The sequence below is a fragment of the Pinus tabuliformis genome, chromosome Q (assembly GCF_031772625.1).
Source record: "Pinus tabuliformis cultivar Carrire ecotype Pingquan chromosome Q, CPIR1, whole genome shotgun sequence".
Lineage (NCBI taxonomy): Eukaryota > Viridiplantae > Streptophyta > Pinopsida > Pinales > Pinaceae > Pinus > Pinus tabuliformis.
This window is the reverse complement of record NC_142296.1, coordinates 874,826,652-874,849,911: the sequence shown is the minus strand read 5'-3', so window position 1 is coordinate 874,849,911 and position 23,260 is coordinate 874,826,652. Positions and strand designations below refer to the sequence as shown.

The 23,260-nt window shown below is 38.2% G+C and overlaps 1 protein-coding gene across 1 annotated transcript in view; it reads left to right on the top strand.

Annotated features, from left to right (window-relative positions):
- LOC149222290 (glyoxylase I 4-like) overlaps nt 1–22,894 on the top strand; it is a 29,324-nt gene extending 6,430 nt beyond the window's left edge. The window contains exons 2-4 of the mRNA XM_089383071.1: nt 21,994–22,083; nt 22,171–22,276; nt 22,406–22,894. Of these exons, the coding sequence (XP_089239197.1) occupies nt 21,994–22,083; nt 22,171–22,276; nt 22,406–22,735 (526 nt within the window). The 3' untranslated portion in view covers nt 22,736–22,894. The remainder of the gene's footprint in view (nt 1–21,993; nt 22,084–22,170; nt 22,277–22,405) is intronic.
- The last annotated feature ends 366 nt before the right edge of the window (nt 22,895–23,260 follow it).

The following is a 23,260-nucleotide window of genomic DNA, read 5'->3' as shown; positions in this document are numbered from 1 at the left end:
AAGTGATCACAATATTTCAAGTTCCAAAGAAGGGTTAGTTGCTCAAAATTAGATTCAAGAGAAAGCTATTTGTTGGCAGATTCAAGAGAAATGTGTTTATTGATAGATAGTCAGGTTCATTGTCATCATATGTTTCCTTGAGGCTTGAATTCAAACCATAAAATATTTGTTCTTTGGAAATTCCATAATTTTCCATACTTGCTCTCATAAGTGTTGAAAATAGTGTAACTAGGTTCGGTCTTCATCATATCAAATATTGTAATGATGTAATTTTGTATCAAGAAATTTTTTATATTTTTGCTTGAGACATGGGTTTCATGCTCAAGAAGTTTCTTGGTCTAGTTGTGGCTCCAATTTAAGAGCCTTAGGATGAGTCATGTAAAATGAATACAATCATGTATTGTTACACTTGTAAATGTAATTGTTGTAAGTCAAAATTCCTTCTAGATCATCAATGAAATACTCCAACATGTACCCACTAAAATGATGCAAAGAAATTGCTTGAAATAATTCATTTGGATAATTATGGAAGCCTCTTATTATGTCCGCCTAAACAAGGGATCACATCAGCCTAATCAAGGATCACGTTGGCCTAGAGGTGAGGAGGAAAACCTATATAAAGGTTGCATTGATACCTCCTCACAACACACTCATTCTCATTCATTCATGAAGGAAAAGCGAAGTGAAAGGGTCGAAGAAAACGATAGCCACAGTCAATGAGGAATTTTGTTCTATAGTATACCTAGGGGGGATATTATGGGGTATAGAGGGAGGTACCCAAGGGAATAATGTAATAATGTGATGGGTCAGAGATAATAAAGAAAGTGGTTAAACTACATCATGTAAGGAACCATAAGTAGTTAGCAATAATCTGATAAGCCCATTGTATTAGAGGTATGGTATTGAGAGACCCCTGGTAATGACCCATAGTATTGTATGTACTATAACTAGGGGGGATATTATGGGGTACAGAGAGAGGCACCCAAAGGAATAATGTAATAATGTGATGGGGCAGAGTTAATAAATAAAGTGGTTAACCCGCATCATGTAAGGGACCATAAGTAATCAACAATAATGTGATAAGCCCATTGTATGAGAAGTATGGTATTGAGAGACCCCTGGTAATGACCCATGGTATTATATGTAGTATACCTAGGGGGGATATTATGGGGTACAAAGTGTTGACTTAGGGGGGCTGACCCAGTTTCAATGTTCGTTAGCCAAACAAATCCCTACACTACTGGCCCTTTTGGCATCAGCCCACGGAGCGCGAATTGAAGTCTCACCCGAAGCAGTATGGGGGGATGCTGGAACCAAGTTTCTGCACCCTTGAGATGGTATGATGTTGGTTATTTACAACTATACCTACCTTCACATAGGTTGCTTCGCTCTCTGGTCTATCCTTCAGTACCTTTGCGAAGTGTTACCATCGGCTTTCGTGTAACCCTAACCAGGGGCTAAAGTCCTTTGGTGCTGCTAGGGCAACAAACTGCAATCTTTCCCAAACTAGGCTAAGTATCTTACTTATCTTATTATCAGAACTTAGTTAGCTTCACGTAAACAGATGTTATTACTTGCGTTCACTTAACCAAAAAAATTATACACATTCGCGCATCATATAAGCATGAGAAGTGAAATTCATACCCATTATAACAGATGCATAAACAGGAAATAAAGACGCAGAAATGATAGAATACTTCTCTTTATTAATATTTCAAGATGATTACAAACTCGACTCACCCTGCACACTCGGCTACAGGGATCCGTGCACTCAACGGTGGACTACTAGGCCTCTGCACACTCAGCTACAGGAATCCGTGCACTCAACGGTGGACTACTAGGCCTTTGCACACTCAACTGTAGAGCCTCTTCCTATGTTATGACCCAAAACTTAGACTTACACTTCAGAGCTATCTCGCTTACATCTCATTGATCTTAATCCATGCTTGATTGTTCCTTCTACTTAGAGCTTAGCTCTATTTATACAATCCCATGGTCCGCAATTAAAATTCATACCCACTATAACAGACACATAAACAGGAAATAAAGATGCAGAAATGATAGAATACTTCTCTTTATTAATACTTCAAGATGATTACAAACTCGACTCGCCCTGCGCACTCAGCTGCAAGGGTCCGCGCACTCAGCAACAGACTACTAGGCCTCTATGCACTCAGTTGCAGAGCTTCTACCTACGCTACAACCAAAAACTTAGACTTACACTTCAGAGATATCTCGCTTACATCTTCATTGATCTTAATCCATTCTTGATTGTTCCTTCTACTTAGAGCTTAGCTCTATTTATACAATCCCATGGTCTACATACCATGGACAGATCTTCTAGAGCCGATATTACATTATTAAAATAAGGGCGGACAACCCTATGACTCTTTAACAACTACGTGCTCCGCGCCCACAAAATGCAGAGTATTTACATTGGAATTACAAAATTGGACCAAAATCTGGGCTCTAAGCCCCAAAAATTCCCTTGGAGGATATCGCGACCAATAGGCCCTCGACACAAACATCGTGACTCACCCTCGAGTCACTTTGCAGGTGCAGAGATCTTAGCACGAAGACCTCCCAATGCTGTTTGGATCCCTGCAACTTCGGTAGCACACTGAGCGGTTGCTTGGTAAACTTCCTCCACGTGTTGTTCGGTGACTGTTGCTATTGAACTACTGCCCTGAATCCTCTACTGAGTTGCTTGTAGTTACACAAGCTTTGCTTCAATGGAGGTTGTAATTATATATGCTTTATCGATCCATGGTTGTAGGCGCGCTTTTAAGATTTCTCCTTATGTCGAGCGGCATCCACTTGTTCCTTGAGCGCCTTTGCCTGCTGCATCATTGCAAGCCTCTGTGTAAGGGAAACTATCTATGTGGTCCCTTTTACTTTGTCATACTTTTGCTGTAGCTCACGCGCCTCTGTCTCTAGGCACTCTACATTCGGGTCCTCCTACAGGGTAGTTAGGACCTTGAATGACTGCTCGAACAGCCGCATGCAGTCTGCCACTGCGCTGTCAACTACCATTGTTGGTGCTATAACAATAGTGGTTCATTGTTTCCTGATTTCTGGCGGAGTTGAAGGCTGAGCCTTCAACTGAGGTTCTACGATCTGCACGTTCATCTCCAACTGAACCCTGGTCATCTCTTCTCTAGCGTCGCGCACCCCTGTGGTCAATTTGCGGAAGCGCGCCTCCACCGATTCTTCTACCTGAATGTCCAACTTTGGGACCATTCGGAAAGCTTCCTTTATCACCTGCATAATCTATTGATTCTGCTGGACTACCTCATTGTGCTACAGGCCCAACCACTCAGTGTTGATGCACTGCTCCTTCATCACCTACAGTGCTCGACTCTCCCTGGCTCGAAGTTCCGTGGTGACTCCATCCTACAAGAGATAGAGCGTCTCCCGAGGGAGCACAACCATATTTAATCATACCCCTTTCAAATTACTGACCGTGGCCCTGTCGGCCTCTTTCTCTATAATAAGGCCCCATCTGGTAGCACTATCATGTTGGTCACCCTTGTGCGCAACATTTCCTCGGCAGTTGAAGTGTCAATCGCGAGCTGGTGGACACTATGCTAGCCTATGAAGTGCATACTTGCAACTCCGGCAACTCTATCCTTAGAGCCCCCGATACCAACTACTGTTGTTCTTCAAATTGTTGGAGGGCCTCCGCGGTGACATCCCTCACCATTTCTCCGATGTCATGCAAATCCCCCTCAGTGAGGGTGATTGGGTCGAAATAAGTCTTTGATGCCTTTGTCTTCTTTCGTAGCACTATCTGCTCTTGTGGTCATGAATGCTTGAGTTGGGTGGATGTTGTCTGCGGGTCCGCGCCACCTTGTTTTGTGTTTGTCTCTGGTTCAGGGGAAGGTGACTTATGTGCTTCGTGCTCTTCTTCTGTTGTTTTCTACTACTTCACCAACTTTGCAGCGTCGCGCGCTTCCTAGGCCTTAGCTGCTACTTCATTCCTGCGCTTTTCCACGAGCTGCGCCATCCGATGTTTTGTCTCTTCCTTCTTGCGTTGCACGATAGACTTCTCTATTTCAACTACGGAGCCAGTTGGAGAGTGCCATTCTAGCGGACAAGACTTAAGGACTACAAATATCACATCGTCTGGCGCCAGATATGGTAAATCATGCCATGTCTTCGTAGGGTCCTTTCGCACCCTAATGAAGACATGGTGGAATTTTGCTTTGAACTTTGCAAATCTCTACAAACTATTGTAGACTGTGGGTGACAAACGTGGCTTGTGATTGATACCTATATGGATATTCATCTCCATTAATATCCAAAAGATCTTGCTCTCCTTTATCCTCTGCATGTCCTTGGTCACTCATAGCGAAGCATACTTCGTTGCCTCTGGAAGGTCCTTCACGACCGAAAGGAAATCGCTATCTTTGGGCAGCTCCCATGCCACCAATACGATCAACAATAGGAGCCATGCATAATGAAATGTTTTTCCCTGCTCCCGTGCCTCGCAACAGTTCGCAAGGAACTCGCCGCATAGGTAGTTCGCCCAGTTGAACTGGACTCCTTTTGTGCATTGCGCCGCTAGTGCAACCACTGGAGTGGGAACCTCATTCGTGCGGCACTTCCGCATCACCTTCACTGCCAATATTTGTGTCGCGACCTTGACTGCAGGGTTATTGATGCTAGAGATGGCATACTCTCGCTTCTCCTTCTCCAACTTAAACTTATTTTTCATTGCCTTCGCGAGGCTTATGAGTCAACCATCTTTGTCTCCAGAATCAAAACTGTTACGGATGAAGCGAACTCATTTAACCGGTTCCAAATCCCTTGGTAAAGTTAGAACAAGTGTTCTAACGCCATCGGAGACTCCAATTACTCCAAACATTTCTGGTATCCCTGCCTTTACAAAAGAAGTTCCGCAGCCACCAAAGGATAGTAGAGCTGATCCTAGTGTGAAGGTAAACACTTGTATTACTGAACCAACTCCATCTACAGCTGATTCGGAAGGTGTTATTCCCCAAACATCTGTTGTTGTAGATTCTATACCTTCTTCAGCACCAGAAATATTTTACGGACCTGACGGTCTACCTCTTCCACCTGGTCTGATTGCTATAGAAGAGATTGTGGAGGATCCTCCATCTAGTACTCCATCGTAATTTGGAGTCGGGATCACCCTATATCCTTCTTCATCAGAAATTAGTCTACCATTATTAGAAGCTCCTGTAGAATCGCTAGGAAATCTTTTGGATAGACTAGAAATATCTGAACAACCATTAACATCTAGGACTGTGTCATCTGACACAACAACGGCGGAACTTCCTGTTGTTACTCCAACAATGTTTGTCGACATACCATCTGTCCCAATTAGCTCTCAATCACTAGATGGGGCCCACTCAGGGGATATTTCGACAGTATGGCCTGTTCCCGTTTGTTCATCCGGAATAATATCTGGGAACTCTTATGTTGAGTCTCAGCAAATTGATCCTTTACGGTGTCAATTTGGGTAGTCCAGTCCTCAAGGACAAACCATTCCTTTGAGTACCGGATTACCGCCGTATGGGGGGCAATATACCCTTTCATTGTCTCCTCCGAGAGGACAACCATACGAGAGTTTGCAACAAAATTCAGGTTACGCTGGAATTACATCTAGCGGTTGGGTGCCAATATTGCCTCAACAACAAAGAGTTGTATACTCGATGCAACAATGTTTACCTATGTCAAATATACCAACTACGCCGGCTATTGTGACGGTGTCGCAAGTACAAGCATTGCCTGTTGTATGCCAACCTCAGGTTTCTCAGGTTGTAATGCAATCGCCAACTAGTGGAATGACACAAGCCCAAATGGGTACAATTACCCCTCATCTTGGTCAAACAACCAGTATTGGACAACAACACATGGCTTCACAACCATGGCTAGTGCAATATCAACAACCACAATTCCAACAAGTTTACCAAGGATTTGAGCAACAAATCTTTGCAAATAATGGGCAGCTGTATATTCAAAACGGTCAAAATCAACCATTCTACAATGGTTATGCCCATCAACCTTATCAAAGTTACCAGCATCAAATGCATTATGCTGGTATGCAAAGACCAACTGCCCAGGCAATTCCATCTTATCCTGGGTATGCTTCACCAAACCTGAATCAACAGTTACGCTGCGTGGCGATGTTAAAGTTATCAGATCTAAATCGGCTAACGAACGATCCAATTGCTTACGCCCCTTGGTGGCCAGCGATTCCGCATAAACTTCCATCAGATATTCCTAAATTTAATGGGAATCCGGGTGAAGATCCGTCAAATCATGTGATGACATTTCCTCTGTGGTGTTCATCAAACACCCTAAATGATGATTCGATTAGGCTTTGCCTTTTTCAGAGAATGTTAACTGGTCCGGCAGCAAAATGGTATATTGAATTACCTAGAGCTTCATTTGATAACTTCAGTACCCTAGCCACAACCTTTTTAACCCATTTTTAGTTACCCATAAGGTACGAAATGGGAACAAAACTTCTTACCAATTTCAAACAAATGACGGCCACTCACATATCCGATCATATTCATAAGTGGCGATGTTGCCGTAGAATGGTAAAAACGTATGTCCCTGATCAGATTTTAGCTGAATGGTTTATTAAGTCATTGTTACCTTCCATTACAGAAGATGTGGCAAAGGGGGGAGTCGTCACTGAAGAGCAAGTTATTGCTCGTGCGCAATATTTAGACTTGATTTATACTCAGTCTAGCACGCTGTACGATAAAATCCCTGATGCTCCCAGGCCGAATTTTCCGTTCCTCCTCCTCCTAAATCAAACAATGACTCTCATGCCGACGATGGCGTGATTGGTACGACAGACACGAAATCAACAAAGGCTACATCTAAAAAGGCCCGTAAGATTTCTAGTAAAAATGCAAAAGAAGAACTTCTCGCCTCGGAAGTAAATGTCGTCTCAATTGACAAAGGCAAAGAAACCAAGCAACCAGGAGGCAAGAAGAAAAACAAAGGGAAGAAGAAGAAACAGGATGAATCATCACCTGAAAAATCTTCTGCAAACCCTTTTGGAGATAAGAAACCAAATCGTCCATGTCTTATATGTGATGAGGATCATTGGACAGGAGAGTGTTCATATAAAGCTGAGCTTCGAAAATTCTTCAAGAATTCGAAAACCTCGGCGGTATTAACTGATCCATTTCCAAATCCAGGAACAAATCTAGTTTCCAATGATAATGCTTCCCCGTCCCAAGTGTTGATGTTGTCGGTTTCCAAACAGCAAAATGATGCTTTGATAACGGCAAGGAATAAAGATTATGGGAATCCACAACTGTCGAACAACAAGGATAAAGATCAACCTAGTAGTTCGACAACAACTTCGACAGAAGTTGTGCCGCTCTTCATTCCAGAGCTGACAATAAAACTGCCAAAGGGAGTAGTACACAAGTCGACATTTAATCCGCGTGCCAGAGCAGCACAACATTATAATATAGTGGAAGATCTGGCCCAATCGCCATCCGCTATGTTGACACTTGAGGTACTGCAAAATTTCCCCTCCCACTTGAGGTGGGATTGACCCAAAGGATTCTAATCTTGTGTCCTTTAATCACAAAGGATATGATCCTCAGTTACCAGTTCAACTAGCTTTACTCATTCAAGTGAAAGCCCTCAACAAAATTGTTCATCGAACAATTATTGATGAGGGGGCATCTACATGTATTATGTCGATGAGTTGTTGGAAAGATTTAGGATCTCCAAGCATTTGATGGACAAACATATACCCCATATGGGATTTTAAGTAACTTGCAAGTTGAACTGGGGGGGAAAACGGTAGAAATAGATGTTGAAGTAATCGACGAAAACCTCGATTACAACATCCTACTATGAAGGCCCTAGATATATGCTATGGCTGCCATTGTGTCGACCTACTTTAGGAAGATTGCATTTCCTTTTCAAGGAATTACAATCGTTGACCAACAAACATTTCTCCCCAATAGTTCCCAAGTTACGGGAAGCATTCGATGATCCATGGAATCCCCCATTCGCTTCAAAATATCGGAGTAGGCCTACTAAAAGACCCTATATTAATGGGGACTTTTTCCCTCCCGCCTCTAATCAATCTGGTGAAAGCGGCGACGGTAGGAACCTGCAATATGATATCTTCTATTCAAAAGATATCAGAAAACGATATTAACATGGATCATCTGCAGGTATTGCCTCCAAGCCCAATAGAAATATTGTAGCAATCAATGTTCTTGGCCTGGGGGGCAAACCCAAATCAACGCTCATCGAGTGTTTGGATAGATAGGTTTAAGGAATATGGAACCTCTTCAGATCCTTGGTCGCATGTACATTCTACAGACGAAGGAATCATTCAATCAATGATGATAGGAGAGGCACCATGGGAAGATTACCACCATCGCTCCCATCTTCCGGATTACCACGAAGATTACTCCAACAACCTTAATCATCCTTCAGTTTTTTATTTTCTATCAAATACTGTAAATATGGTGGATTTCGAGGATGGTTCTTATCTCGTGTCTACCTCGTTGAAAAATGAAACAAGGAGTCATGAGGATAGTTCTTTTACTGTGTCAACCTCATTAAAAAATGAAGCGACTCCCTTTCCAATCGAGTCTTTGATTACAATCTCGTAAAATCAAAGTCGAGTCTTTCGAAGATCTGAAAGGTAAACCTTCATTCCAACCACCGAGTTGAATGCAATGAAGCTTGGGGGCCATGCACCTCGATTGTGTTATTATGCCGGGGGCATGCAAACTTATCATGAGCAGTGTTACCGCAGGGTTCAAGCTCATTAAAAAATAAACCTGCCACGAGCACTGTTACCGCAAGGTTAAAGCTTGTTAAAAAATAAACCCGCCTCGAGCAGTTTTAATGCAGAATTCAAGCTCGCTAAAAAATAAACATAAGCAATGAGCAAACGTTCCCTCAAAGTTTAAGCTCATTAAAAAATGAACCAATTTCTGATAAATAACCATCGTGAATGCATTATCATTAGCCTTTGAAGCCTTGGTCGTGTTCTCAGCGTCACCTCCACTCTGTATTGGCCAATCATTCACCTCCATTTGATTGTTTACCCTTTTGGAGGAACAGCTGCGAAGAGTGATCCTGTTAGCCATCCTTGTGACACTGCCGTGATTGGAAAATTCCAAACCTTACCTGGAATTAGCTGCTACCCGAATTTATCACTCGTTCCTCGAAAAACGAGTCTCCTTTAAGCTCTTTTCATCTGACTCGTAAAATATGAAAAGATTGCCGAGCAATTGGCCTCTCTAGCTTGTTAAAGTGACCGGAAGTGCTATCCCTCCTTTAGATTTTAATATTTTTGGACCTGAGGGGTTATTACACAAAAAGATCGAGTGCTTGTTTTGTTCGGCTCGTTAAAATTACCGAAAATTCATCCCTTTTGTATTATTTTATACTTTTTCAGACTCAAGGGATTATATGACAAAAAAGGATTATTGGAGTTTTCTTTACGTTCCTTTTCAGACTCTCTAAAATTGAAAAGGACCGAGTTATCTTTGTCGTTAAAATCGTTAAAACCGAATAGTGACAAACTTGTCCATACAGACAAGAACGAGTTTCACTATCGCTAGGCTCGTTAGACCATAGCGATCGGTTTTCCCGAAGGGCAAATTATAGAACAAGCATATGTTATCCTCCTCAAGCTTGACAAAAATAAAGAGGTACTGGTCAGCAATGACTAGGGAAAAATTGGGAAGAAAACTTGAAGAAACTTTATTGTTAGCAAGTCTCTCTTGAACATGACACTTTCACTCCACATCCGAGTCGGGTTGGGTTGTTCCGTTCACTATTCATATCACCATTGGTCCATCACACCATCCATATTTTGGGTTAACACTACCAATCCATCATGTCAGTGTCGCCGATATGTTCAAGAGAAGTCGCTCAGAGAATTCACCTTTGTCTCATCCACTGCAATACATTTATGCTCCATTCTTTCATGACCGCCACCCTGAACCTTATGTCATCAGATCGTTTTCACCTCCATTAAAATCATTTGCTCCGTTTCGTGTCATTGATGTGGGATTCATTAAGGCCCTCCTATGACGGATTGCTTCTTGTCGATATCAACTCATTATCCAGGAAGTCGATCTAGGAACAACCCTTTCAGTACTTTGAAGCTTGCATGCCTTAATGGCAAGTTTCTCACTTCCGGCGACAGGTTTACATCAATGGCCTTTGACCGAAAGATTTTGCGTGGTGTTCGACGCCAAGTCCCTTATTCACACCACATGAATTGTACTGTAGTACCTTGAGGGTCATCATCATTATCGGTGATTCCTCTCGCGCCTGTTAACAACTTACATCATTGGCTGGTAATCAGGCGATGTCTTTCCATGTTCGACTCCAGAACATCTCTCACATTGATCGACTTGTACTTTGAGTGAAGATCGAGCGAGATTGAAGACCCCGGATCTAGTTTCATCCATCTGGGCTGCGATATATATTCAGGAAAATAAAGACATCAAATGTACATCATTGTTGCATAGATAATCATCCAATCCAAGGGATGATGGCTCTACCAGAATCATCAGTCTGCACACATACGATTGTCTATCTTATGTACATGAAAATGAATTTATAAAGCTAAGCATGAGAATGTCCGCCTTAGCTAGATCATGAAAATGTTATGAAGATAATGTGTTGTATTGTATCTTATTGCAGGTCGTCTTCCAGCTCGAAAAAACTTCAGATCCTCATGATAAAGCATTTCACCCGACATCAAAAGATTAACGACCTCATGCTTTAGTGGCAACTGTTATAAACATTTTTGGGCACTGCAACCCCAATCATAAATGTCCATAAACCAAGGGCTCTTAAGTCCCTAAAAGTGTTGTTCAAAGCCCTAAAAGAACAAGGTCAGTTGATTACATCATCTCCCAGAAGTTCTCCATGAAAAACTACTCAGAACTGGTCAAAACTGGACCATCTCACCTGCTCCATGGTCAAAGTGCGTTGCATCCCACCTAGGTGCGATGCATACTAAAAAGCCCTTCTATGGGGTGCGATGGGTGAGAGTGGACAAATGGCAGGGTCAATCTGCAAGGTGGAGGAACATGGAATCTTCCAGAAACTTCTCCTGTGACACTTGCCTCTCTGCATTCGCCCAAGGATGAGTAAGCGATCATCAATCTCCAAATGGAATCAAGAACTATCAAAGAGAGGACATTAATCAAATCTCAAAAGCTGACTCACCCCCCTTGCAAACGTCTATATATGGATCCCTCATCCCAGAGATCCAGAGGCTGGAATTTTGTATCTTGTAAGGAAGTGCTGCTGGTCTCTTGGTGTAACATCATAATGTTGGGTGATCTAAACTTTTCATGAGGTGAAGAAGGCCTTTCTTGCTGAGAGGATGATGCTGGGTCAAAACAATTGGTTGTAATCCTCTTTGCTATTCTTGATTATTAATAAAGCTATTCAAGTTTTCCTCCACATTCTTGTTGATTGATGATATATGCATTTGTGTGGTCAATATATATCTGGTCCTATATTGTTTATGATAGTAGATCTTTGTTCTTGGATAATGTTATGCTGCTTTGATTCCATAGGTGCTCATTGACGCTGGGTAGACGAGGAAGCGAGTGGCAAAGATCTATCATAAGGGAGAGGAATCAAGCAAGGAACCAAGTGCAAGACAAAGGTTGGTCTCCTTTATTCCCCTCTTATCTACTTCTCATAAAGGAAAACGAAAGTGGTTTTAGTTTGTTTGTTTCTAAGGTAGCTACCAGCCTTAGTGGGACTAGCAGCTCTGCATAGACACTAGATTTCCCGATAACAACTCGTTGCATGACAATTGGTATGAGAACTTTGGATTCTAGGGTTTCACTGCTTCAAACAACTCATCATTGAATTTTCACGTTTACGACATTTCAGAAGCTAAAATTAAAACCCATTTGAGCTGAAATCTTGCTAAAACTCGAGTGTGAATGTTAGATCTTGTCTCACTATATTTTCGGAGATGGGATCCAAGGAAGTTAGAGTTTTTGTAGGGTCCCGAATTATATCTCAAACAGGTGACCTGTGGAAAATCGTCATAACTTTCTCTCTGAGGATCAGATTGAAATTTTGTAACAAGTTACAGAAATAGAATGGCAGTAGTTTTTTGTGTATTGGTTTCAATACCTAAGGTTGAAACAGTGACACACAGAACTTTGTAAAAGTCCTCTCTACTGAACGAGTCTATAATCTGACCATCGTGGGATATTTGGCATAACTCTTCCTCGAAGAATCCAATCTTGATCAGACTTGTGTGGTTGGAAATAGGACTTAGAGGAAGACCGCAGGAAGAAATTTTGGACCTTGGAAATCTACAATTAAAGAGATGCAATAGATTAAATATCGAGCTCCTACAAAGTGAAAAAGGTGTGTAGTTTTTTTTTAAATTTTGCATAAGTTTGTTTTGAAAAATTAGTTTGAAGGAATTCAAAGGGCGTAGTGAAGCATAATTATGATTAATTGATGCCCCGAGGAAAGAAATGGAAACATCTAGTAATTTACCTGAAAGCTCTAGCATGACCTCATGAAGAAGAGGAAGAAATACAACATGATATATCAAAATTATGAGACCAAGTGCAACAAATTTCACTCTCACAAAATGTTAGCAGAAGCTAAGATGGATGGTTTAAAAAAGGCATGGAAGCTAATATGGATGGTTTAAAGGAAGGTGTAGAAGCTGAGATGGATGGCTTAAAGAAAAGCATGGAAAATAAGATGGATGGCATGGAAGATATGATGAATGGCATGGAATCTAAGATAGATGGCCTGGAAGCTAAGATGGATGGTATAGAAGAAAAACTTAAAGGCAACATGGAAGACTTGAAGATATATTTAACAAAATTGCTACAAGAAATGCTTACTAATGGCGAAAGGGTAGTAAAGGAAACTCGTGATGAGAACAAAATAAATGTTAATCATGATTTCATAGACTCTAACGTTGGATTGAAGACCCACCATGTTCCAAAGATTGATATGAGGAAGTTTGATGGCGAGGACCTCGTAACATGGATACTATAGATGGAGCAATATTTCAATCTCCATAATGTGCAAAACACACAAAAGGTATGCATTGCAACTGTATATTTGGAACCCAATCAGTTTGTATAGTACCGATGGCTTTGCTCTTGTAAACAAATTTTCACTTGGGAAATTTTCATGGAAGAAATGATAGCACATTATGAGGATAAAAAAAGAAACACCTTTTTTAGCCAATTGATAAATCTCAAACAAAAAGATTCAATGATGGAGCACATTGAGAACTTCCAAAAATTGAATATAAGGGTAAAATATATTCCAGAGGAGCATAGGATTAATGTGTTCATAGGGATTTTAAAGGATAACATCCAACATGAGGCTCGCTTTTGGGACCTGATTCATTGGAGAAGGCATTCAGGTTGGCAAGAAAAATCGAAAGTAAAATTATGTCAACAAGGAAGCCTACCACTCACAAATATAATGATGGAAGTGTTGTTGCCCCTAGCCTTCCACAACCTACAAGGTTGACACCACAACAATTGGAAGAAAAAAGAGCAAAAGGGCTTTGTTACAGTTGTGATAACAAATACACTAAAGGTCATAAGTTCATTGAGAAGAAATTATTTTACATAGATTGTGAAGAGGAGGAAGAAAAGGAACAAGAAACGTCAAAAGAAGAGGATATACACCAGGGACAAACCCTAGATAAAGAAGAAAGGAATCCGACCATAACTTGTAATGCATTGTTTGGAATTACCACTCCTCAAATTATCAAGATAGCATGACATATCAAGAAGAAAAAGGTAATAGTGTTGATTGATTTGGGCATTACCCATAATTTTATTCATTGTAAGATAGACAAGGAATTGAATTGCTTCCTATATACAACACCAAAGTGTCAAGTGATGGTTGCAAGTGGAGGAACCATAAATCGCTCTGGAAAGTGCCATAATATCAAGCTATACATGGGAGAATATGTATTGAATAGACCAATGCTTTCCATTCCAATGGGTGGTGCTGATGTTGTACTAGGAGTCCAATGGCTACAATCTTTGGGTATGATAGCTTTTAATTTTTAAGAACTTTTCATGAATTTTTTTCAGAAGGAAAGGAAGTTGAATCAAGAGGTATCGCAGGGAAATTAAGAAAGATAATTAACTCTAACGAAATGAAAAAGCTTCTAAAGAAAGAACAATGAGGTGTAATTGCACAATTATGTTTGCTAAAGGTTCCCACATCAAAATCATCTTTTTCTCTAGATATCCAAATAGTCTTGGACAATCATTCCAAGGTATTTGAGACTCCCAAAGGCCTCCCACCTATTCGTGATCATGATCATGCTATTCATTTGATTCCAGGAAGTGTTCCTCCAAACATCAGGCCTTATAGATATCCCTATGCCCAAAAGAGTGAAAATGAACGTATGGTTACATAAATGCTAAAGGTTGGTATAATTCAACCTAGTCAAAGTTCTTTCTCTGCTCCAGTAGTATTGGTACACAATAAGGATGGATCATGATGCATGTGTTCGGATTATAGGGAGCTCAACAAGCTCGCTATTAAAGATAAATTTCCCATTCCTATCATTGATGAATTATTGGATGAATTGCATGGATCAATTTACTTCACTAAGTTGGATCTTCGTTTAGGATATCATCAAATCAGAATGAAGATTGAAGACATTCCGAAAACAACATTTAGAACTCATGAGGGTCATTCTGAATTTTTGGTCATGCATTTTTGCCTTACAAATGCACCTTCTACATTTCAAGGTTTGATGAATTCCACTTTCAAACCCTTCCTTAGAAAATTTGTTAGTATTTTTTGATGATATGCTAATCTACAACAAGTCTTGGAAGGATCATGTTCAACATGTTGACAGGGTGCTCAAACTATTGGAGGAGAAATAATTATATGAAAAAATCTCCAAATGTTTCTTTGGAGTACGAGATGTGGAATATGTGGGTCATATTGTATCTCATGAAGGTGTTAAGGTAGACCCTAGAAAAATTAAAGACATCAAGGAATAATGGAAAATCCCCACATCCATAAAGCATTTGTGAGGATTTCTCGGGTTGACGGGGTATTATCGCAAGTTTGTTAAGAATTATGGGAGAATAGCAGCACGTATAACAATATTATTGAAGAAAGATGCATCTTCATGGACTCCAAAAGCAACGAAGGCCTTTAAACATCTTAAAGAGGCAATGTGCCAAGCATCGTCTTAGCTACGCTTGACTTCACAAAAACCTTTATTATGGAATGTGATGCCTCAAGAAATGTAATTTGTGTTGTTTTAATGCAAGAAGAAAGACCATTACTTTCGAAAGTCGTCCAATCAAAGGAAAGTATTTACGCAAAGCTCTTTATGAGAAGGAAATGTTGGAAATACTACATGCACATAAGAAATGACGACCCTACGTAATTGGAAGACACTTCAAGGTAAAAACGGATCATGATAGTCCTAAATACTTTTTAGAACAAAGATTATCTTCAGGAGAGCAACAAAAATGGGTCACAAAGATGTTGGGTTATGACTTTGAAATCATCTACAAAAAGGGGAAGCAAAATGTTGTGGCAGATGCACTCTCAAGAAAGGATGACGATGTGGAATCATTTATTTGCGTCATTTCTATAATCCAACCAGATTGGATAAACGAAGCAAGGGATGAATGGAAGAATGACGAAGAAGTGTGGGCACTCATTCAAAAGTTACAAAAAGATCCGAGTACATCTGATACATTTAGGTGGAAAAATGATTCGTTATGGTATAAAGATCACTTATACCTATGTAATAATTCCCAACTCAAACAAAAGATTCTTATGGAATTGCACACCTCTCCCTTAAGAGGGCACTCTGGATTTTTAAAAACGTACCACATGGTTAAGAAGGAATTTTTTTGGGATGGCCTTAAATCTGATATTCAAAAGTTTGTGACGGAATGTTTGGTTTGCCAAAAAAATAAAGTTGAAACAATCAAGGCCCCATGTCTATTACAACCTTTACCTATTCCAAGCCAACGTTGGCAGGAGGTTTCAATGGATTTTTATCACAAGTTTACCCAAGTCCAAAGGACGGAGTATCATCATGGTGGTAGTTAACAGACTTACCAGGTATGCACACTTTTGTGCATTATCTCATCCATTTAAAGCCAGTACAGTTTCTACTGCATTTATGGAAGCAATTCAAAAGCTACATGGAAACCCAAAGATTATTGTAAGCAACAAAGGTCCCATTTTCACTGTAAATTTTTGGACAGAATTATTTTCTTGTCTTGGTACTCAGTTAGCTCATAGCTCATCTTATCATCCTCAATCGGATGGGAAAACTGAGATAGTAAATAAATGTTTGGAAGGATATCTTCATTGCTTTGTATCTAATAAATAGACATAATGGGTCAAATGGTGCCTCAGGTTGAATGGTGGTATAACACTTCCTTCCATATTGTAGCAAAAACGACCCCATTTATGGCACTTTATGGATATCATCCACCATCCATCACATCATATTTAAGAGGAAATTCTAAGGATCAAGCTTTGTAAGATCACATCGAGAATCAACAACAAGTTCTCCAACTCTTAAACGATAACCTCAGTTTGGCGTAGAATAGAATGAAACAACAGGAAGATCAACATCGCAACAAAAGAAGTTTTGATGTAGGTGACTAGATATTTCTACGGATACAACCATATAAACAAATATCCCTCAAGAAGCTAAGAAGGATAATAAATTATCACCAAAGTATTATGGTTCGTACAAGGTGTTGCAAAATATTGGTACTATGGCATACAAATTGGAGCTTCTTGCATCTTCCCGATGCACCCAGTTTTCCATGTTTCACTCTTAAAGAAGGTTATAAGCGACAAGATCCCAGTTCAAACAATATTGCCAGAACTTGACGACGAAATAAAAATCATATTGGAGCCTGAAGCAGTCACAGAAACAAGAACTCGACAGCTATGAAAGCGATCAATTTCAGAGTATGTCATCAAGTGGGAGAACTTACTCGGTGAAAATTCCACATGGGAGGATGATAATTTTATACAGAAGCATCCAAAACTACTCAAGCGTTGAGGACAACACTTTTTTGAAGGAGAGGGGCATGTTAGGTCCCTATAATACTAGTGATTCCCACATTACTATTTTAAGTGTAGCCCTTATTGTTATTGTTGTGCCCCTATTGTCCCCATATTGTTATTATTGTGCCCCATAGAAGCCCACTATTGTTATTGTTGTGCCCTTATATTATTATTATTATGTCAGCTTTGATTATGTTGTGACCCCTTAGACTCCTATATATAGAAAGGAGGTTTTTTCATTTGTATCATCCAAGAATTGTTCATTTGTGTAATGTAAAGGAGATTTCCCCCTCGAAGAAGCTAATTTTGAAGTCGTTTCTCTATCTTTTCTTCTATTTTGTGAACTAGTTCCATAACACTTATTTTGTAATTTTGTTTGAGATAAGGGGAGACAAGCTTACCTCTGCACATATTTCTTCTTTCCAGGTTTCATAAATTCTGTGTTATTTTCATTACGGTTTCTAGATTTGGTCCCTATAGTTATTTTCTTAGGTTTTTAATTAATAGCTAGGGACAAATTATACACTGTGAGCCCAAATGTTGCCACAAAGTGTTGTTATTTCTTTCTTGTATTTTCTGGCACTGCCAAAAGTTATTTGAGGTTTGTTGCAACTTGAAGTTATATATATGGATATATAAGGTATGTTTGTTTAGGTATCCTAATCAGCTTGGCTTGGTGTAATGGACTTAATTAAGTTATGGTCCTTTTAAAGTCTGGATGTTAATATATGAAATGTATTGTTATTATATTCCTTTTTTAATTCCCGTGAATGAGGGTTTCACCGTTGGAAATGGTTTTTTGTTTTGGTTTTGTATCAATAATCAGTTTTATGTGTCTATTTTGAATATATTACAAACAAGTATAGTTTTCATTTGTTGGTTTTGTTTTGTCTTTGATTTTGTTCGTCGTCTTTTACTTCTTGTCTTCGTTAGGTTCACAATTCATTTATAAGATTCATATTTATGTTTCTCTCATCCCTAGGGTATATGCGGTTTTGGTCTTATTATTCAACCCCATAAACTAATGTGAGGTTGCATTGAACCCACAGGTCTCCAAGTTGTTGGTTAGTCTGACTCGACCCGGGGACTAAACGTGATAATTATTTCATGTTTTGATTTATCTGATAATATTTCAACTTACTAGGATTCATTGACTATGTTGGTGTTCTATAAATTACCAAATCGTGTGATTCAACTTAACTTATCTCTTAGCATAAAAATGCAAAGGTTCCATGGTTGTTTCTTTAATGTGCATGCTTATTTTTTAATGTACATGTTTGTTCCTTTAAAGTAGAGCATATTATTACTTAAATATTTCCTTTAAAATTTAAATAAATTTGCATATTATTATTATAGACCTCGGGACTACCTTTTGGCTAGGCCAAAGGACTAAGTTGGGTTTCTAAGGTACAAACCTATCATCTTTTCCTATTAACATGCATAGTATGCACACTAAGTATATACACTAGGAACACTAGTTGTTTTTAGATTAACAACTCCTGCACTAAATAGCTAGATTAACATGTCAATTCATACTTTGAATAGAAAATGTCGTTCATTCTTCTTACTTGTTTGAAGACAGATGATAGACGACCACTGTAGTATTCTTCTGCAAATGTAGTATTCGTCTCCAACACCAAGCTTAGGAAGCACAACCCAACCACATAATTCACAATTCTATGCCAATAGTTAAGTCGAACAAAGAAGAACAAAACAACCCAAGCTTCCATAAAATATGAAACTCCACAAGCATGCAAGTGGTCTCAGCATCCACGATGATGCCAACCGTTTTCCAATCCACCCCCACCCCACGCATTTTAGCATCCACTTCTACAAACAATAACCAGTAAAGACTCGTAGAAGTAGTCATTAATCTTAACGAATTTTTTTTTTACTTTTACCATACTAAATTACCTTTAATAATTTAGTTGTAACATAGTAAACTAATTGGTGGAATGCTTAGTCAACTTAAAGAGTGACTGTACCTCAAAGGTTTTCCCAAGGTATTGAGGTTTATTCCACTGCCGTGCAGTAAAGTTGGGTTCCAATGAGGAAAAATTTCATTAACTTTTAATAAGGAAAAAAATTGTTTATTCCACCATCGTCATCGAGTTGATGGAAGGAAAATATAGTAAGACATTAACATTTAACTTTAATGTATTCTTTTAACAACAACATACAATTAATTAAAATTATTATAACAACATACATTCACAACATACATGGCGGTTTTCCTGAACTAAGTTGCGGTTTTCCTGAACTAAGTTTGTTTATTCTCGTCATTCACTTCATGGAAGCCAATTATAGTAAGTCAATAAGATTTAACTTTAACTTTAATGTGTTCTTTTAACCACACACTCCACACTGAAAAAACCTTATAATTATGTTCTAGATTTTATCATGTTTTATTTATAAACTAATACAATCACATTAAAAATATTAATGTGGTTGATATAGCGGAAGGCTTCATATATATAATCAACAAAACTATTGTAACACTAAGAATACCTTACTAATGCACACATTTACTTGATTAAGTATATATAAAAAGGTTATGGTTCACAAAAACAAAAGAAATTACACATCTCATTGTAAAATGGACCATTTTGCTAAATAAAATTTTCTTATATATAAATGAATGTTATAAATAATAATGAGGAACTTATCATGGAAGAACTTATTAGAATTGTAATAATTTAAAATTCCTAGGAAATTGGTGGGTGGGGAGCCACATGGCATGAATCTAATTTTTTTAATTTATTAAAAGTAATAGATCATTTTGCTAAATAAATTTTGATTATATATAAATGAATGTTATAAATAATAATAATAAATTTCATGGATAACTTATTAGAATTGGAATAATATCAATCTTTAAAAAGTTGGGCATGGCAAAAATATAATTTTTCAAATTTATTAAAGATCAATGCAACCTAATAAACTATATAATACATTACAACCATTGATAAACATTAAAACTAAATATATACTGATTTAATCTATTAACAAAAATATTAAATTTGAATGTTTAATATTTAATAAATTTATATATAATAAATAATTTTATTATTTATTATTTAAAATTTGATAAGCATGAAAAGTTAAAAATTCAAAACCCTTATTTCGTTGGGATGTGGATTCAGTTATTTCTTCTTTAAAAAATAAATAAATAAAACTCGTACGGGTGGATTTGGGGATTAGGTAACCCAGTACACGGTCTACATGTATTTACAATAGAAAAGTCTTTTCGTGTCGTTACACCATATGTACAGAGTTTACATCCAACTTAGACTTAATATGTACGACAGATCTCACTCCAAAGAAATTTGAAAGGCCCAATTAAAATAATTATTGGAAATATATTTAGAATCTCATTTGGAATTATACTGATAATTAAGAGTTTTATTGAATATATATAATATTGCTGTCAAGTTTCAAAATTTTGAGTGAATTTATTTATTATAAAAAAAACTTAATTTATTTTTACAAAAATTAGTAGATTCTTATGATTTTTGGTATCTAGATAAATTTGTTGCTTTAAAAGACCATGCCATATATTTGTAATGGGGATTTAATTTCCAAATATGGATCTACTAATCTTGACCTGTTTGTCTTAACAGGAAGAAACCATTATTATTATTTTGCATGAAGATGCTTCCAGCTGAATCTAGACAATCCGTGAATATAAAATGTGAAACTTCATTTGTATATTAGTTCACTGGAACATGCAGGCTATTATTTTGCATCATGCTATGCGTTTGTAAATATAAAGCCAAATTATTCGTTGGATTTTTCGTAACTTTGGGATATGCGATGATTCGAATGAGTTCATATGTATCACATTGTGTTTGGGTGGTAGGTTGGGCTTCAGAACCTTTGAATTAATTAATGACTCACCACTTAATCATTGTTAGTTTTTGGGATAATTAAGAAGGCAGCGAAAGCCTTTCATGTACGTTTATGCAATATTCATTTATATTAAGTTTTGTAAGTGGCCCGGGATTTTTTTGAAGAGTGGACAAAAAATAGATATCATTTGAACTAGATTGAACTTAAGTCAGGTTAGGGTTAGTGTTAATGTTGGATAGAAAAACCGTTAATTAGGATCGTGTAAAGTTTTGTTTAGCGTGAATGCTTTTTAAAATAATTTAATTTTTCTAAAAGTGATTCCCTTTTTCTCATACGATTTAAATTTATTACTTGGTATTAATCTATGAGACCTCATATTATGATTTGAAATTGTGATCCCATATAATTTAAACAAAACAAATTCTCAGACACTTGCAAACTGATGTGATTTCAGTGTCATAATAAATAATAATAATAATATTGATGATCTGCATCCCACGTTAATGCAGAGACCCACAATATTTCCATAGATACCACGTCAGGAACGTGGTTGTTGTAGCGTTGGATTTACACATGATTGAAGTAGTTTGCGGTGGAAGGAGCTGTACATCCGGTTAATGCAACTTGAGCATGATATGATATTGCGAACCGCATCTCATTATATGATATGATATGATATTTTCCCCTATTTATTATTTATGTCTTCTCGCACAACACATTCATGGACGCAGCTCTCCTCTCCTCAGTTCATCGTTTCTGTGTCATTTTTTTCTTTGCATTTGGGTTGAATCGTCCTATCGGTAATATCTGCATTTTGTGTTGTTTCTATTGCTTTGCTCATCCTCTTCTCCCATAACGGTAGAGCTTTGGTGTAGAGATCGATATTCGAGATAAAAATAATCTAATCCCTTCTTTTTTAATCATCCTTGCATATAGATTGGTGAATCTCTGTTTTTTCTGATCATCAGGACATATTAAATTTGCGAAAATGGTGAACTCCATTAAGAACGCAGGGTCCAGAGTGGGAGCCCTGTCGCTGAAGTCTCTGAACCATGTTTCGCTCGTCTGCAGATCCATCGAGGATTCCATCAAATTTTATGAAAACGTCCTCGGTTTTGTTCGCGTCAAGAGACCCGGATCATTTGACTTCAATGGAGCCTGGTAATATAAATTTCCACTGCGATCCCATCATATATGCTCAGCAAAATATTTGTGATCCGAATTTAATTGGTTGTATTCTCTGTCCAGGCTGTTTAATTACGGAATAGGTATCCATCTTCTGCAATCTGCGGAAGCGGACAATCTACCAAAGAAAACTGAAATCAATCCAAGAGATAATCACATCTCCTTTCAGGTATATTATTAATTATTGTCTCCCACTATTAGATAAAGGTTTATTTACAACCACGTTGTTGCTATATAATATGGTACAGTAGAGTAGATGTAGGTTATGCTAAGATTTTCCACTTGTTTGTAATTGCAGTGCGATAGTGTACAGAGTGTGGAGAGAAAACTGCAAGAGCTGAAAATAAAATATGTGAAACGAATCGTGGAGGACGGAGGGATATACGTGGACCAGCTATTCATCCATGACCCCGATGGCTTCATGCTTGAAATCTGCAACTGCGAAAATTTTCCAGTGGAGCCCATCGCGGGGTTTGCCTCCGCCTGTGTAAGACGGCCTTCTCATATGCTGAGTACTCCGATAGGCCGTACTGAGGCGAAAGAGATCCAATACAGAGTGGCGATGCAGATGGTGCAGCTTGTTGTGGATGGAAGCTCCGGAGAGGAGAAATTTGCGATACAACATTGAATATTATCGTCTTTAGTGGACACTGAATGCAGATGATTGGGTGATGACTGAGAACGGGAATTAATAACCACGCAAATTGGGTGTTGTGTTGAATGTTTTTTCTTTAAAAAAACAAAAATGCATGGGATGTACAACTCTGCTTTGCTTCTGGTCAGGGTTAGGGTCTTTGGGTTGGAGTTGTCTATAATGCGGAAAAACTTTCAAAAAAATCGAACTGTCTTTGTGTTGCCTATCATGGGATATTGGTAGTCATTGAACTTCAGCCTCTTCCGAATCACGTTTTCAATTACGTGATACCTTTGTAATAAGGTATATCGAAGTCACAGAAAACATAAAATTAAATCTAATCATATTTGATGCAGATGTGTAAATGTGGGATGTGGGTTGCGAGTAAAATGGTATAAAAAATATAAATATAAATTATAACTAAATTAAGTTAAAATTATGTGAAGTTTAAATTTATTTATTTTATAATGTATTTATATGAATTAAATAGTTGGTAAACATTTAATATAATAATCATTA